The sequence below is a fragment of the Schistocerca gregaria genome, chromosome 5, assembly GCF_023897955.1.
Source record: "Schistocerca gregaria isolate iqSchGreg1 chromosome 5, iqSchGreg1.2, whole genome shotgun sequence".
Lineage (NCBI taxonomy): Eukaryota > Metazoa > Arthropoda > Insecta > Orthoptera > Acrididae > Schistocerca > Schistocerca gregaria.
This window is the reverse complement of record NC_064924.1, coordinates 330,989,554-331,008,722: the sequence shown is the minus strand read 5'-3', so window position 1 is coordinate 331,008,722 and position 19,169 is coordinate 330,989,554. Positions and strand designations below refer to the sequence as shown.

At 38.4% G+C, this 19,169-nt stretch overlaps 1 protein-coding gene across 6 annotated transcripts in view; it reads right to left on the bottom strand.

Annotated features, from left to right (window-relative positions):
* Window positions 1–19,169, bottom strand: part of LOC126272187 (cap-specific mRNA (nucleoside-2'-O-)-methyltransferase 2) — a 298,755-nt gene that overhangs the window by 155,064 nt on the left and 124,522 nt on the right. For all 6 annotated transcript variants that reach the window (XM_049974866.1, XM_049974867.1, XM_049974862.1 and 3 more), the window contains 3 exons: window positions 9,110–9,221; window positions 1,683–1,889; window positions 327–427 (listed from right to left, as the gene is read on the bottom strand). In XM_049974866.1, coding sequence (XP_049830823.1) covers window positions 327–427; window positions 1,683–1,889; window positions 9,110–9,221 — 420 coding nt within the window. The remainder of the gene's footprint in view (window positions 1–326; window positions 428–1,682; window positions 1,890–9,109; window positions 9,222–19,169) is intronic.

Genomic DNA, 19,169 nt, shown 5'->3' with positions numbered 1-19,169 from the left:
TGAAGTGCAGAACTCCACCAGTGAATACAAACTGTATACATATGTCATAAACACTGGCAACTAGTAAGTTTCATGACAAAGGTAATGAGAAGGGACTGCACTTAAATCAAATACACAAAGAGATATTAAGAAAGAAACATAACAAAACAATGTGTAATATACAAACACTATAAAGACAGTCATCACAAAATTTTGCTTCCAGATGTCAGTTACGTAAGACTATGACAAACCAACAAGTACAATAAATAATAGCAATCACAATAATCCATTATAGTCACAATAATTTTAAACTTCTGCAAAAACTTCACAATTATTTTGGAACAAACCTGTAAATTTTTAAACTTTTCTGCACATTCAAAGACATGCTGAATGAAAGAGTCTGGAATTAATTGTCGTGGGAACATTGCTTTCTGTTGCTTCTCTTCACCTGGAACACGTTTAAAATGTTGGCATTTCATATTATAGTTACACAAAGCAATTATTTCTAAGGACTCTACTAACTGTCAGTTCAACAATGAGATTATATGTAATTCCTTTCATCTCTAGCAATGATTTGCACAATGAAAATATACCAGGTTGCACAATGATAGATTCCACAATAAACTGCACATCACACTACAATACGTTGGCAAACCAGTTTGAAGGTCAAAGGAAAGCAAGAATGTACTGAATCCATTAGAAACACGTGTAGTTACCTACTGTGGTGTTCAAACTAATCATTAGGCAGTAGACAGCTGACCTCTTTTTGGAAACAAAAAAAATTTATTCAATTATAGTTCTTTGTTAAAAAGGGCATGGCTACAGCATTCCATCACAATTGTTTGCCTACTACCTGGTATGACATGTTATTTAGCATTGTGAAGCAGCACTCACTGAATTTTAAATGCTTTGGGGCTGCTAAATAATTCATTTCTTTATTGATAACTTGGGTATAAAAGCTTAAAATAAACACTTTGAAGAATTTCTTTACGTAGATAGATAGCACCTCTGCATTTAGATTTTACCATGAGACTAATACACAAAGAATTTACTGAGCCTATAGGCAGTGGTCCAAAAGGTCTGCATCTCATTTGTGACATTTTGACAGGATCTGAACCTACCATCTTCGAAACGTCTGGTGATCCTCCAAAGTCAGTTGATTTTTGGCAGCACTACAAAGGCACCTTACTATCTCACAGTCACAGTTCATTCCTGATTGTTGAGGGCTCCCTTGTCATCCTCCAACTGTACCTCAATTTAAGTTAGGTTTTAACTGACATAAAACATACACAAGATGCAGACCTATTGGACCATAGCCTACTAACTTAAGTGAACTCTAAACATTTCTTTGACAATAGCAGAGAAAGCCTTCACACAAATAAAGTAATGTGATTGCTACAAAGATATGGATATGTTGGCAAGAACTTGGGAATATGTTAAATATCTACTTCATACAGTTCATATCACAAATAGTTTGCTTTCAGGCATCAACCTAGGAGAACTGACTAAAAATTTGGATGATTCTTCAAGTTTTTGGGTTTCTTTTTTATTATTTAACAGCGATTCCTTAACCAAAGAAAACAGCAGAGCTTACTTAAACAAAAGAAAGCTTACTTAACAGTTGTCATATGGATAAGTCAATTTTTTTCCCAAAAGATAAACTAATTAGATAAAATTTCTTTGTAGCCCTGTAATGAACTCACCATAATGTTGCCGCAATATTTTCAACCATGGTTCCATCAATTCACTACCAATGTATTCAAGGCACACAACATACACCTCTGAATTGCCTTCCTTGCTTGTTGCAGGTTTATATATATTCACATGTTTGAAAGCACAACACAGGAGATATAATAGGCAGATAGTGTCATGTTCATATATTGTAAATATCTTCAGTAAGAAACTTCCACCTATCAACAAAACATATTTTAAGCAAATAATTTACACATACATATAAATACTTGGTCTGTAACCTTAGTATGAAGTAACATCTTCAAGAGTATGTTATGAATCATTACACAGTGCTGACACATGAAGCTAACATGAAGTCAAGAAGGGCTACCAAAATGGGTGAAAAGTGGAATGGAAGAAATAAATATGCAGCATCTCACTCACTCTCTCTCTCTCTCTCTCTCTCTCTCTCTCTCTCTCTCTCTCTCTCTATCTCTGTGTGTGTGTGTGTGTGTGTGTGTGTGTGTGTGTGTGAGAGAGAGAGAGAGAGAGAGAGAGAGAGAGAGAGAGAGAGAGAGAGAGAGAGAGAGAGAATTCTGTAGAAAAAATTTAGGACAATTTCTACTAGGTTTGTCAACATTTAAATACGTCCATAAAGTCTGTAAATCCACAGCTACATCTACATCCATCTCTTTAAATATACTGCAAGCCACGTATGGTGCACAGTGGAGGGTACCTTGTACCACTGCTAGTCATTTCCTTTGGTGTTCCACTTGCAAATGGAGGGAGAGAAAAATGGGTGCCTATATGGATCCATATGAGCTCTAATTTCTCTTATCTTGTACTTGAAATGTACCATGGCAACAGTAAAATTGTTCTGCAGTCAGCTTCCACTGTTGGTTCTCTAAATTTTCTCAATAGTGATTCACAAAAATAACACCTCCTTCCACCCAAGGATTCCCATTTGAGCTCATGAAGCATCTCCATAATACATGCATGTAGATCGAACCTACCAACAACAAATCTAGCAGACCACTTCTGAATTGCTTCAATGTCTTCTTTCAATCTGACCTGGTGGAGATCCCAAACTCTCAAGCAGTACACAAAAATGGGTGGCATTATTTAGTATCTGGGCTCCTTTACAGACAAACGACACTTTCCTAAAACTCTCTCAGTAAACTGAAGTCAACCATTCGCCTTTCCCACTCAAGTCCTTATATGCTTGTTTCATTTCATATTTCTTTGTAACGTTATGCCTAGATCCTCCCCCATGAACCACGGACCTTGCTGTTGGTGGGGAGGCTTGCGTGCCTCAGAGATACAGATGGCCGTACCGCAGGTGCAACCACAACTGAGGGGTATCTGTTGAGAGGCCAGACAAACATGTGGTTTCTGAAAAGGGGCAGCAGCCTTTTCAGTAGTTGCAGGGGCAACAGTCTGGATGATTGAATGATCTGGTCTTGTAACACTAACCAAAATGGCCTTGCTGTTCTGGTACTGTGAATGGCTGAAAGCAAAGGGAAACTACAGCTGTAACTTTTCCCGAGGCCGTGCAGCTTTACTGTATGATTAAATGATGATGGTGTCCTCTTGAGCAAAATATTCCGGAGGTAATATAGTCCCCCATTCGGATCTTCAGGCGGGGACTACTCAAGAGGAGGTCGTTATCAGGAGAAAGAAAACTGGCGTTCTACGGACTGGAGCGTGGAATGTCAGATCCCTAATCGGGAGGGTAGGCTAGAAAATTTAAAAAGGGAAATGGATAGGTTAAAGTTAGATATAGTGGGAATTAGTGAAGTTCGGTGGCAGTAGGAACAGGACTTTTGGTCAGGTGGATACAGGGTTATAAAAACAAAATCAAATAGGGGTAATGCAGGGGTAGGTTTAATAATGAATAAAAAAAATAGGAGTATGGGTAAGCTACTACAAACAGAATAGTGAACGCATTATTGTGACCAAGATAGACAAGAAGCCCACACCTACTACAGAAGTACAAGTTTACATGCCAACTAGTTCTGCAGATAACGAGGAAAGAAGAAATTGAAGAAATGTATGATCAGTTAAAAGAAATTATTCATGTAGTGAAGGGAGACGAAAATTTAATAGTCATGGGTGACTGGAATTAGAGAGTAGGAAAAGAGAGAGAAGGAAACATTGTAGGTGAATATGGATTGGGGCTAAGAAATTAAAGAGGAAGCCACCTGGTGGAATTTTGCACAGAGCATAACTTAATCATGGCTAACACTTGGTTCAAGAATCATGAAAGAAGGTTTTATACATGGAAGAATCCTGGAGATGCTAGAAGGTATCGGAGAGATTATATAACGGTAAGACAGAGATTTTAAGAACCAGAGGTTGTACAGAGTTTCAGGGAGAGCATAAGGCAACAATTGACAGGAATGGGGGACAGAAATATGGTAGAAGAAGAATGGGTAGCTCTGAGGGATGAAGTAGTGAAGGCAACAGATGATCAAGTACGTAAAAAGACGAGAGCTAGTAGAAAGAAGCAGGTAAAAAGGAATACAAACGTCTCAAAAGTGAGATCGACGGGAAGTGTAAATTGGCTTAGCAGGAATTGCTAGAGGACAAATGTAAGGATGTAGAGGCTTATCTCACTAGGGGTAAGATAGATACTGCCTACAGGAAAATTAAAGAGACCTTTGGAGAAAAGAGATCCACTTGTATGAATATCAAGAGCTCAGATGGAAACCCAGTTCTAAGCAAAGAAGCGAAAGCAGAAAGGTGGAAGGAGTATATAGAGGGTCTATACAGGGGCGATGTTCTTGAGAACAATATTATGGAAATGGAAGAGGATGTAGATGAACATGAAATGGGAGATATGATAGTGTGTGAAGAGTTCGACGGAGCACTGAAAGACCGGAGTCGAAACAAGGCCCTGGGAGTAGACAACATTCCATCAGAACTACTGATGGCCTTGCGAGAGCCAGTCCTGACAAAACTCTACCATCTGGGGAGCAATATGTATGAGACAGGCGAAACACCTTCAGACTTAAAGAAGAATGTAATAATTATAATCCCAAAGAAAGCATGCGTGACAGATGTGAAATTTATCGAACTATCAGTTTAATAAGTCACAGCTGCAAAATACTATAACGAATTCTTTACAGACGAATGGAAAAACTGGTAGAGGCCGACCTTGGAGAAGATCAGTTTGGATTCCGTAGAAATATTGGAACACATGAGGCAATACTGACCTTACGACTTATCTTAGAAGCTAGATTAAGGAAAGGCAAACCTACGTTTCTAGCATTCGAAGACTTAGAGAAAGCTTTTGACAATGTTGACTGGAATACTCTCTTTCAAATTCTAAAGGTGGCATGGGTAAAATACAGGGAGCGAAAGGCTATTTACAATTTGTACAGAAACCAGATGGCAGTTACAAGAGTCGAGGGACATGAAAGGGAAGCAGTGGTTGGGAAGGGAGTGAGACAGGGTTGTAGCCTCTCCCCAATGTTATTCAATCTGTATATCAAGCAAGCAGTAAAGGAAACAAAAGAAAATTTCGGGGTAGGTATTAAAATCCATGGAGTGGAAATAAAAACTTTGAGATTCACCGATGACATTGTAATTCTGGCAGAGACAGCAAAGGACTTGGAAGAGCAGTTGAACGGAATGGACAGTGTCTTGAAAGGCGGATATAAAATGAACATCAACAAAAGCAAAATGAGGATAATGGAATGTAGTCGAATTAAGTCGGGTGATGCTGAGGGAATTAGATTAGGAAGTGAGACACTTAAAGTAGTAAAGGAGTTTTGCTATTTAGGGAGCAAAATAACTGATGATGGTCGAAGTAGAGACGATATAAAATGTAGACTACCATGGCAAGGAAAGCGTTTCTGAAGAAGAGAAATTTGTTAACATCGAGTATTGATTTAAGTGTCAGGAAATTGTTTCTAAAAGTATTTGTATGGAGTGTAGCCATGTATGGAAGTGAAACGTGGACGATAAATAGTTTGGGCAAAAATAGAATAGAAGCTTTCGAAATGAGGTGCTACAGAAGAATGTTGAAGATTAGATGTGTAGATCACATAACTAATGAGGAGGTATTGAACAGAATTGGGGAGAAGAGGAGTTTGTGGCACAACTTGACAAGGAGAAGGGACCGGGTGATAGGACATGTTCTGAGGCATCAAGGGATCACAAATTTAGCATTGCAGGGCAGCGTAGAGGGTAAAAATCGTAGAGGGAGACCAAGAGATGAATACACTAAGCAGATTCAGAAGGATGTAGGTTGCAGTAAGTACTGGGAGATGAAGAAGCTTGCACAGGGTAGAGTAGCATGGAGAGCTGCATCAAACCAGTCTCAGGACTGAAGACCACAACAACAACAACTTGCCTAGATATTTAATCGACTTGATTATCTGTTTTAGAATCTTATGGGATTATTTTTCATATTCATCTGCATTAACTTATGTTTTTCTACATTTACAGCATGCTGCCATTCATCACACCAACTAGAAATTGTGTCTAAATCACCTTTTCTCCTCCAACAGTTACACAATGACAACAGCTTCCCGTACACCACACATCATCAGTAAATAGCCGCAGGTAGCTGCTCACCCTTTCAGTCAGATCATTTGTACACTGAGAAGAAAAGCAGTCCTATCACATTTTCTTGGGGTATTCCTGATGATACCTTTGTCTCTGCTGAACACTCACTATCAAGTATGACATATTGTTTTCTGTTACATAAGAAGTCTTCAAGCCACTCAAATACGTGGGGACCTAAACTGTATGTTCAGACTTTTGTAAACAGTTTATATTTGGAACACTGTGTCAAATGCTTTCCAGAAACCTAGGAATATGGAATCAATCTGTTGTCCTTTACCCATGGTTCACAAGATATCGAGCAAGGAAAGGACAAAAGTTTGGCACAAGCATTGTTTTCTAAATCCATGCTGATTTGTCGACATAAGCATTTCTGTCTCAAGGAAATGCATTACGAGGTCTGTTAAAAAAATTACTCAACATTCATAATTTCATGTCAATGGTGTGTTGCAGAGAAATGTGTTTGGCATCCCTACACACACCTGTGTTTAATGCGTAAATGCAAAGATTCATTGTTGTATGTCTGTTGGTTACTGTTCATTGCTGCATTGAGAAGAATGTTGTGCCACACAGTTTGCGAATTTTCAGATGGCAGTGTTAGAGGAGTACTCTATCTGCATTAAATCTTGCATGAAACTAAAAGCCATACTCAGAGTTAGAAATGGTTCACTTGGTTTAGAAATGGCCAGACAGACGTTAAAGATGACCCTCGTTCAGGATGCCCATCGACATCTACCGACAATGCTTATGTAATGTACGTCAACGAAATTGTGGGTGCTAATTGAAGACTCGAAGACAAGACCAGACCAGAGAGACCTTCACCTCACAATCTGAAAAGAGCTTTTGGATCACACAATTGAGAACAACGCTGTCTCACTCTTTCTCAACCAATGCTTCCCTTTCATGTCCCTCAATGTTACTACTGCTGTCTGGTTTCTGTACAAGTTGTAAATAGCCTTTTGTTTCCTGTACTTTAACCCTGCTACCTTCTGAAATTTGAAGAGAGTATTCCAGCCCACACTGTCAAAAGCTTTCTCTAAGTCTACAAATGCTATTAACATAGGTTTGCCTTTCCTTCACTTATCTTCTACGATAAGTCGTAGAGGTAATATTGCTTTGTGGATCCCTACATTTCTCCAAAAATCCTTAATGATCTTCCCCAAGTTTGCTCCCACCAGTTTTTCTATTCTTCTGTATACAATTCATGTTACTATTTTGCAACCATGCCTTATTAAACTGATAATTTGATAATTTTCACACTTGTCAGCAACTGCTTTCTTTAGAATTGGAATTATCACATTATTCTTGAGGTCTGAGGGTATTTCACCTGTCTCATACATCTTGCACACCAGTGGAAGAATTCGGTCATGCCTGGCTCTCCCAAGGCTGTCCGTAGTTCTGACAATGTCATAAACTCCAGGAGTCTTGTTTAAACTTAGGTCTTTCAGTACTCTATCAAATTCTTCTCACAGTACCACATCTCTCATCTCATCTTCACTTATGTTCTCTTCCATTTCTATAACATTCTCTTCAAGTTTTTCTCCCTTATATAGACCCTTTATATACCCCTTCCACCATTCAGCTTTCCCTTCTTTGCTTAGTACTGGTTTGCCATTTGTGCTCTTGATATTCATGTAGCTACTTTTTTTTCCAGAAGTCTCTAATTTTCCTGTAGGTGGTACCTATTTTTCCCCTGCTGAAATATGCTTCTAAATCCTTACACTTGTCATCTCTGCATTACTGCTTAGCCATTTTGCACTTCCTGTCAATCTAATTTTTTAGACATGTGTTCCCATTTGTTTACTTTCTAATTCATTTGCTGCATTTTTATACCTTCTCCTTTCATCATTTAAATTCAGTATCTCCTGTGTTATCCTAGGATTCCTACTAGGCTTTATCTTTTTACCTATTTGATCCTCTGCTGCCTTCTCTATTTCATATCTTAAAGCTACACATTTGTCTCCTACTGCATTCTTTCCCCCTGTTCTAGTCAGCCACTGTTTAATGCTCTCTGAACCTCTCCTCAATCCCTGGTTCTTTCAACTTAGCTAGGTCCCATCGCCTTAATTTCCTACCTTTTTTTGCAATTTCTTAGGTTTTATAACATAAATAAAATAAAATTAAGTATGGGTAGTGTGAGTCAGTGGCAAGAACTCATATAGTGCAAGGAGTAATTAGTCCGAGTAGGGATTGTGAGAACCGGTTACGCATGAGAAGAAGGAAATGCACTGGGACACATTGCAGCCTGAACTGCCACTGATGTAATGGTTTCCTCTACCCTTTACAGTGACTTGACAAATTCTGTACATCAGTTAGGCCCTTGTCTAATAATTATAGTAAACACAGTTCTTGCAACTGGGTGACAGTTGATTAACTGAACAAAGAATCAGCAATTGCAAAAATGATTTTTTCAGGAAGTTCCTGCAGTCAGCTACAAAATTTGAGTGGCAGAAAATTGTCAAAGTCATTATATTTACAGTAATGCACTAATGAATTTTGCTTAATGCAATTTCCAAACTAAGATCTGCTGATGTAAGATATGGCAACATATTAAATGATCATTTGTAAGTATTTTCCGTAGCCCTCATTTTGGTCATAAGTATAGGAAAAATAATTAAATACACACTTCTATAACACTTTAATCTATAACGTAAATCACACAATGATTTATTTGTTCCACACTTAGCTCCAAAGATACTGATGCTGATGTCTATGCAGCAAATGTAAAGTTTCTAACTCAATTTGACCCAGTGTACAAAAAATGAATCACAACAGTTCCTTAGACATGGCTGTAGATGCAGTCTATAGTCTATTGGCTTCAGTTAATCTGATACACATGAAAGAAGAGCAACATAAAATATGTCAACATAGTAGTTTTGTAAACTTTAACCTGCTGCAAGTGCATGAAGTGCTGTAACTGCCTCACAATAATGAAGTGCTGACACAATGTGCTCTTGTTCACCAGGATTCTCTTGACAGTCAATGCTTCCATCAGCTGTTACCTGTCAACACATCATGTCTTTAATTATATGGAGCTCTCACTGTGGGTCAGTAATATCTGGAGTGACAATTAACTTATGGCAACACAATAAATTAATGTATCAAAAAAATACCAATTCTGTTATAACAAGCATGTGGAAATCAGATGAAACATTGACGGAAATAAATTTTACAACTGAAGTTTTGAGTTTAACATCACATCAAATCAGACATGGCATACATTCATAATGGGTTAGGATGTAGGTCGAAATCAGCTGCAGTCTCTTTTACATAATCATCTAACACTCACCTCAAGTGATTTATCGAAATTAAAGGACGCTTTTAATCTCACTCCTCTCAAACACAATTAGTGTCTTAACCACTACGTTATGGCTTTTGTTGAAAAATACACTCTGTTCTATGTTAACAATGAACACTGATTAAATGCAATGGAAGACAGTCCTACAAGGTAGGGTGAGGCAGCAGGAATTTAGAATCTGAATCGAAATACTGCCATCAATGTTGCAAGATATGTGCACTTATTACTACAAAACTGCACTTACATAAAGCAAACTGCAAATGGCAGTGCTGTTATTCTACTGGCTGGGGAAAGCCCAAGAAAAAGTGAGACCTGTTTTTCTAGGTAAAATATATAATTTCTTTCATTATAATAACCATGACGAATTGCAATAGTTGTGCTGATAATGGTGTGAATGTTTAAACAAAATGTTGCGTATCACAGCTGTAAACTTGTCTGATCACTGAAAATAATTAGACATAATGAGCAGCACATCAAGCCATTAACATAATGAACAATAATAAGTTTCTCATTGAATTGCAACTGCTTGCTGGAACAGGACAGGTAGCTGTACAGAGATCTCTCGAATAGGCATGTGGAAAAGAAAAATATTGTTACAAATATATATATCAATGTTAAGCAGAGATTTTTTAAACATACTTCCATCAAGTTGAGCTGCAGAACCTAAGTGGAATAAATAACACTGTTTCAGTGCATGAACTGGTAAGTCTGAAATTCTCTCCACTTATTCCTCACTTGCATTCTCTCTTCCCAAACCGTCTTCATCTACTTACTTACTTACTTACTTACTTCGCCCTATCTTCCGTCTGAAAAAACTATTCCCATGTGAATTTAGCTCAAATTCCGATTTGTAATACCATATTTTCATTGATATTCTCCTTTTTTCTTCCTTATTCATGTCCATTTTTTTTACTTCTTGGTCTTTTGTGATCCCCCTGCTCCCCTTTCTCAATTGTACTTGACATCGTACTTACTTCCTTTCTTCACCTGCATCAGAATATTATAGTATCTGAAAGCATTCCCTGTTATTTCTCCTTGTGATACCAGGTCTCCTCAACTCCATGGCATTAATAATCATTTCTTCTGTTTAGCGAATATTAAAATACAGAATGTACCAGAATACAGATTAGTACCACAAAGGAGCAAAATTATGTATCGTTGTGATTTGTGCGGCAGTGTAGTCCACTGTTTTCTCAACAGATCTCAGTGCTCATTTTCCAGCAGATGACAGCGCAGCAATGAATGAAGTAAGACTGTCATCTGAGTAATTTAAGGCCATATTGAAATGGTACTGAAAGTACGAAAACATGATGGAGGTACAACAGCAATGGCATAATGTGTATGGGAGTCACCCACCAACTAATACAACAATTAATCATAATCAGGATGAATCTGAAGCCAACAGTATCACTCAGGATGTGCATAAGGAAAGGTCTGGCTGACCAAAAACATCAACAAGTCCAGCTTCTCCAGTGCTGCTGCGTTGCAACATTTTACTAGGTCACCTCAAAAATAAGTGAAGCAGGGTGCAAGTGAAAGCCAGGTACACCAATCAAGTGTTCAATACATTCTGAAGGCTGCAAAGCGGAAAGTGTACATGCCACGATCATTGCACACTATGAACAAGAAAGACTCAGATCGATGGATCGAGTACTCAGGTGGTTTGAAGGCACACTTTGCAAGGATGGTTATCTGGTCTGCTAAGGCGCAATTCAAACTGAACAGTGCTGTAAACTGCCACAACTGCATGTACTGGACTCCTGAAATTCCTCACATTCATGTGGAGACACATGTTAATCTACCGGGTGTTTATGTGCAATATGGTCTGTCATAACATGGTTAAATTGGCTCATTCTTCTTTGAAGGTACCGTAATTGGTGAGGTGATTTTCATATGCTACAAACATTGATTTTACCTGTCATTCGAAGTTGTTTGGATATGAAAGGTTTTACCTACATCAAGATGACACTCCGCCTCACTACCACAAAGACGTCAAAGTCTACTTGGATGAAAATCTGCCTGGATGATGGGTAGGTAGAAGAGCAGTTGCTCAGTGCCCACCACAGTCTCCAGATGTTACACCACTTGCCTTACACCTATTGGGGACCTTGAAAAATGAGGTTTATCAACAGTAGCCAGCTACACTAAACAAGCTACAAGAAACAATTGAGGCATCCTCTGCAGCTATCACACTGGCAACACTGGTTTGGTGCCGTTTCTCTATCAGTAGATAATCTCTTATCCCTCCAATTGAAAGATGAAAATTTGTATAAGTCATCTTTAAAATGCAAGATAAGTCACCAAATTCTATAAGACTGTTTCAGATAATAATCAGGCTTATTAGGGTGTACACAGGTAAATCTACTTTAATTGAAAAGTACCGATACTGACAAAACACGAATTTCAGGAAAGTATAACAGAACTTAAGGAAAATATAGGACAACAGTTTACACGGCAAAATCAGGCATTTAACAATTTTAAGAGTAGTATTAGTCAACAGTTCAGTGAGGTGAGCAAAACTATATGCACTGAATTATCTGACAAATTATCCGGGAAGTTGGCAGAGTTAGATAAATGACTAAAACAAGAACTAAGTGCCGACATGTCCCACAATATAAATACGTTGATGGAAAAAGTATCGTTCATAGATGATAAACAGGAACAACTTGCAGGTGAGTTACAAAACTTTAGTGAAGCATATTCTCAAATTCAGGAGACACAATACCAAGTGGATGTGTCGGTAAAAATTGTGACAAATGCAGTCAGCGAGCTGCAAGACGTATGTAAAAATTTAACTACAGAAGTAAACAAGTTAAATCTAAGAGTAGACCAGTTAAGTTTAAGAGTCAAAATTTGCCAAAGAACAGAAAGATAAGATGTAAAGGAAATAACTGAAAAAGTTGAAGCCAGAATGCTGGATAAGGGCAGCACCCTTGCTGCAAAGGTAGTGTCAGAGTGCAAAACTTATGTAGATAGAGTAAAAGAAACTCTGAAAGACAAAGAAAGTCAACTTCTAGCCAAAGGAAGCAGAGGAAAGGTTACAAGGCAGTATTGCTAAAACTACTGATATTCCAAAACAGTATTTCACAGAAAATAAACCCATGCTTTTATAGAAGTTAGATACTTTCACTGGTTACCCACAATACATGGCTAGCCTGCTGAAGGAATACAGTGAAGGTAGCAGAATGCAACAACACTTGCCGGGAACTGTACCCATCGAGCAAGCGCAGTTGCCATGCGCTACGCCACAAACGAACAGAAACACACCTGTCACTGACAGTGCGGGATGTTTATCAACATTACTTGCAGATAAGGGATTACTTAGGCAATGACAGTTTCTGGTATTTACCTCTGAAGGAGAAAGAACAAACGCCGTTATCTTTATCAGAACATTTTGAAATGTTTTACCTCGTACCTGGATCGAAGCCAGAAAATTAGATTTGCTGTTAGATACACACAGGGCGACATTCTGCTATGGGCTACGGACATGGCGGAACGTTATCACTACTATGAATAGTTTGAAAGAGCAATTATGGATAAATATTGGTCTCACGCCATACAAGAGAGGCTCAGATGTGAAGTATTCAACCCAGCTTCATTCAATAGCACACATGGAAGCTTAAGGAGCTACTTTTAAAAACATTTGAATAAGACCAGAAACTGGACGAACCTGGTATATCAAGTAGACTTGCTGAAAATTTTAAAAGAGCCATCTTCCTGTTAGGGAAAAACTCATTACCATTCTGGAACAAGATACCGAATACTTTCTATCTGTACTGGACTCAATAGATTTGGTATATGAAGAGAGGCCAGTGCAACCCATGCCTGTTGATACGCAGATAATGCCACAGAGATTTACGGAACAACAAGTGAACAATGGATTCGTAGTACAACAAGGGTGGCAACCGTACCTCACATAGACCTATAGTAAATGTAATGGTAATCACAACAGCAATGGAGAAAAAAGAAATGGGCAAAAGTTAAAAAAAAAACAACAATGGGCAAGTAGCGTATGACCGGCTACTGGCAATAATCAGCCAATTGCTTGGCAAACACAAAACAGTACCATACAGCTGAATAATCCACAGACAGCAGAATTCAGTCAACAAAGTAATACACACATGTTGAATAATGCGCAAAGGCAAAGAGAATTTCAGTTAGGAGCCTCACAGAATACTGACTGGTGTAATTAAACACCAACAGTCCATATGGTGGAAGTTATGCCTAACCCAGAGACCAATGCCACCATAACATCGGAAAACTTGATCCGGTCACGGTAGGCCCCCATTCTGTGAACTTGGAGGGGAGTGGGGGGACGAGCTTGATCAACACTTGCTTTATCAGATACGATCACGGTAGTGATGTGAAAGATGATCTGTATCAAAGTAATGAGGGTACACAGAAAAACTTGACAGAGAGCAAGGTACAAGCAACTACTAATGCCTAAATATTTTATCTTCATGCAGCCATTGTGCTTGACACAGGTGCTACAACTAATTTGATGTCACAGGGATTCTTTCAAGAACTGAAGAAACATGGGCGTATACCCACACTGCCAGTGCAAAACTGCGAGGTACAAACTGCTACTGGGCAGCAATGGAAAGGAGTCCAAATACAAGCCTTTATTCCCATACAATTAGGACAATTTTGCGTATGATGCAATTTTTTGCTAGTAGAGAAATTAAAAGTTGATTGTTTAATAGGTCTGGATACATTTAGGACATAGCAAGTACAAACTGATATAGGAAAAGGTCAACGTCATTTCACTGTTGCCGGCCGCGGTGGTCTCATGGTTCTAGGCGCGCAGTCCAGAACCGTGCGACTGCTACAGTCGCAGGTTCGAATCCTGCCTTGGGCATGATGTGTGTGATGTCCTTAGGTTAGTTATGTTTAAGTAGTTCCAAGTTCTAGGGGACTAATGACCACAGCAGTTGAGTCCCATAGTGCTCAGAGCCATTTGAACCATTTCACTGTAAACAACAAATTATTTGTAACAGACCTAATCATACGAAGTACTAATAGACATAAAGCTGAAGTTACTCACGATTTTGAGGTTCAATTGTTATGTTTGTCAACACATACAATAATGAACAGTCAGCGGCAGAAGAGGTAAACGTCGACACAATAAACACAAACATGAGTGAATCAAAGTGCTTGTCTCAAGAACAGCAAGCAGAACTTAGGGAACTGATACTTGCTTATATACATGTATTTGGGAAAAAAAAAAAAAAAAAAAAAAGACCAGGTATTATTAAGAATTTTGTGTACAAATTGGAAGTATATCCTCATGACACTTTCTGTTCTACTTCATACCCTATACCCATGGACAAACAGGGAAGCAGTAGAAAAGAGATTAACAGGATGCTTGAATGGGGTGTAATACAATCATCATTCTCCCCTTATTGTAGTCCTATTTTGGCTGTGAGTAAGCCAGATGGCAAGGTGTGCTTGGTCCTCGACGCACATAACATTAATAAGATTATTGTACCAGCTTGAACATGTCAAGACAATTTAAAGGAGCAGCTTATTTAATTTCATGATGCTAATTTTCTTACTATAATTGATCTCCAGCTTCATATTGGCAAATAAAACTACTTCGTATGTGGGGGCAGGAGCTTCAAATTTCAAGTATTACCATTTGGAGTGAAAGTAAGTGTAGATGTATTTATCTCTGCACTGGACAAAATGCTAGGGTACAAACTTTTGAGTAAGGTAACAGTATAAGTGGACAACCTTTAAGTCACTACATTCACTTGGGTCGAATACTTAAGATTAATTGAACAACTATTGAGACACTTTTCCAAATATGGAATAACAGAAAATCTCAAGAAATCTAATTTCGGACAAAGGACACATAATCTCTTCGGAAGGCATACTGCCAGATCCGAAAAAACTTGATGTCATTGGGAACTGCCTTGTTCCCCAAAACAAGAGGCAATTAAAGGCTTACTAAGACCTAGTCTAATTTTTCAGGAAATTCATCAATAACCAAATTATGAACATCAATCCTTTACTCATTCTTCTACGGAAAAACAGAACTTGGTTATGGGATGAGCAATGTCAGTTTCAAGAACATCAAGAGGGCTTTCTTAAACGCTAATATTTTATCGCAACCAGACACGAAGAAGGATTTTTGTTTATGCACTGACGCGTCTTCCCAAAGTCTGGGTGCATGCCTTTTTTAAATGGTAGAAGAAGAGAGAAATCTCATCCATAAATTAATTAGGTTCGCCAGCTGCACCTTATCTGAAGCTGAACGTACATATTCAGTTATAGAGGGGTTTGGATCTAATTTGGTGCTTTCCTTTGGGGTAAACATACAAAAGTATACAGTGACCATCAAACCTATCATTATTGTTAATTTGTACACTGCTACACTGATGGATAGCCAGGTGATGTATGTATCATCAAGAATACAATTTTGAAATAGCACACATAAAAGGAAACCAAAACATAATAGCTGATGCTCTTTCTTGATCACCACGAGGCTTAGGGAGATTCAACAATCTTTTAGAGCAGGAAGGTGAAATAAGAGCTATGTTGATGGAAGACAAAACACCCTGACCATACTATGCCCACATGTGTAAACACATGGATCAATTACAGCCAGAAGACAAAAGCTCGATTAAGGTAAGAGCGAAACTTACACAAAATGGTGATGAAAAGTTTAAAAGGTTTTCCACTATCCACAAAGTTGTTCTGTTCCGTAGGAAGCATCCTGAACAAGAACAATGGCATTTGTGTTTCCCAGAGGAATACGTAGATGATTTCTTCTTATACACACACAATACTTGGGGCCAGTATGACACTGCAAAATGCACTGACGAAAAAGGTAAATATTGTCATTTCCCCAACCTTATATGAAGAATACTACAGGTCGTACAAAAGTGTATTGTTTGCCAGAAAGCAAAGCTTTCTAACATCTCCAAGCAGATAGAACTACATCCCACTGTGGCTAAAAAAAAGTCTAAAAAGGTATTGTTAGATGTGGCTGGACCCTATCCCCCTGGTAAGGGGGGGGGGGGGGGGGGATGTACAGTAGATCTGTATGATATTTTCACCAAATACATAAGACTGTATGTGGTAGAGAACATTACAGACAGTTCAATTATAAGACGAATCAAATAAGATTCTTTGCAAGAGTAGGAAAACCAGAAGTAATGTTAACAGATAATGCCTCAAATTTTGTTGGATGTAGATGGAAACAGTTTCTAGATTCCAACCAAATCAAACACATTTTAGTGTCCAAATTTCATCCTGAAGCATCCCCAATTGAAAGGGTTTTTAAGGAATTCAACAGGTTTTTGAGGACATTTATAACTCATAAACATATCAAGTGGATTGAATATGTCACTCCCTTCTTACAAGTTGTTAACAACCTTCCAAATACATCAACTAGATTTCCATCAAATGAGCTGATATTCAATTGCAAACAAGCAGATGAGTGGGAGAAACCTCTGACCAAGATACCAATACAGGAATTATCACTGCATGATAAAGTATGGTAGGGAAGAAGCCTACTCACGCCATACAGAATTCATATGCTTCCCATTGTGTGCCAGTCTAGTCCGCTCTAACTAGCTGTGACATTACGAGAGTTGCACAATACCTTAAAAGTAAAGTAAATGATCTGAAAAGTTTATAGCATGTCAGAAGTGATGTTCAAATAATAATGTGTTAAGTTTCAGTTTAGTAACTTTAACAGTTTTCGAAAGTTGGACGTTTTACATAAAAACCATCGGCACAACAGGAAGGAGCTAGAAACTTAAAGATTTATATTCGGATTCCTTTTTCATTGTAATTTAATGAAAACAGTAGGCCGGATCTGACAAAGTAATATTTTGGTTGAAATTCATGCTTTTCTGTTTTTGTGTCCTCAAAGTATGGAAGCAAGATAGATTAAGAAGTGATTAGATAATGCTAGAGTGTTTAGATTTAGGTAGAATGGAGACACACTATAACAACAAAGATGTGAGTAGTTTCCAAAAGGTGGCTATGAAACTTTAGCTGTAGTGTCTCTCCAAAGGGCAAGTTCAGAGCTCTCCTATTACATGCAGTGCAACTAAAATAACTCTCTCGGCAAAAGTATTTAACCTAGCCACATCAGCATTTTATTGCAGATACTTACCTGTGTGCTGATAGCACAATTAAATTGAGAGCTTCATTGGCCTTCAGCAAATGAAGTAATTAATTATTTAGTAACTTAAAGAGGTGTTCTGATAGCCCCAGTGGTTAGCCAGGAAGGCAAATGTTGTTGGCTGCACCTTCGGTGGTCTCCACTGTGGCTATATAAATAAGAGCGCTGCGAGCTAGAGTCAGGCCCCAGTTCTCCTCTAGATTCGAACCAGCGCGATGTCCATGTCGGAATCCGCATTGCGTCTGTGCAGTTGCAAGGAACAGCCTTGGATGCCGTATAATGTAACTCGGTATGCACATAACAATGAGTTCACATTGTGGTAATGTGTTAATTGCGAAACAACTTCAGTGATTTATTCTCAGTTTGCGTATGTCGTATTTTCACGTGTTGCCACAGGACAGATCTTCTACCATTACTGGCGTGGCATTTGATGAGTATTAACATCAAATTTTAGCGAACATTCACTTTGAACATTTACATCGATAACAGTTATTGAACAGTTTCGTTACCTAGGGATAATAGGATACGCGCAATAGATTCTAAAGAACTCTGATATTACAATAGATGATAGTAGCATCGCTAGGTTAAAAATTTATCTAGAACTTTACACTTTATCGTTTTCAGAATATAGTGAAAACTGTTATAGTAAACTGCATTTTCTATGAATTCCAGACATCATCCTAAATCCTCAGCGTAATTAACTTCAATGATCAATAACTTTAACTCTCCATCACAGTGGGCACAGTGAACTTTAATTAGAGGCATCACATTTTTGCTAATCACTTTCTGGATATCGACACTGTAATTAGAGAGCCTGTGTTGAGAACAGCAATCAAGCATAAAACCTGGGCTGAATATAGGAAAGGAATTTATGACAGACAGATGAAAGGTACAACACACATTTTATATATAAAACAAAGATTCCAAGACTTACCAAGCGGGAAAGCGCCGGTAGATAGGCACAATAAATAAAACACACAAACACACACACACAGAATTTCGAGCTTTCGCAACCGGCAGCTGCTTTATTAGGACGAAGGCTTGTTTCTGTGTGTGTGTGTGTGTGTGTGTGTGTGTGTGTGTGTGTGTGTGTGCGCGCGCTAGTATATACCTATCCTTTTTTCCCCCTAAGGTAAGTCTCTCCGCTCCCGGGATTGGAATGACTCCTTACTCTCTCCCTTAAAACCCACATCCTTTCATCTTTCCTTTTCCTTCTCTCTTTCCTGACGAAGCACCCGCCGGTTGCAAAAGCTCGAAATTCTGTGTGTGTGTTTGTGTGTTTTATTCATTGTGCCTATCTACCGGCGCTTTCCCGCTTGGTAAGTCTTGGAATCTTTGTTTTTAATATATTTTTCTGATGTGGAAGTTTCTTTTTATTTTATTTACATAAAACCCACATCCTTTCATCTTTCCTTTTCCTTCCCTCTTTCCTGACAAAGCAGCCGCCGGTTGCGAAAGCTCAAATTCTGTGTGTGTGTGTTTGTGTGTTTTATTCATTGTGCCTATCTACTGGCG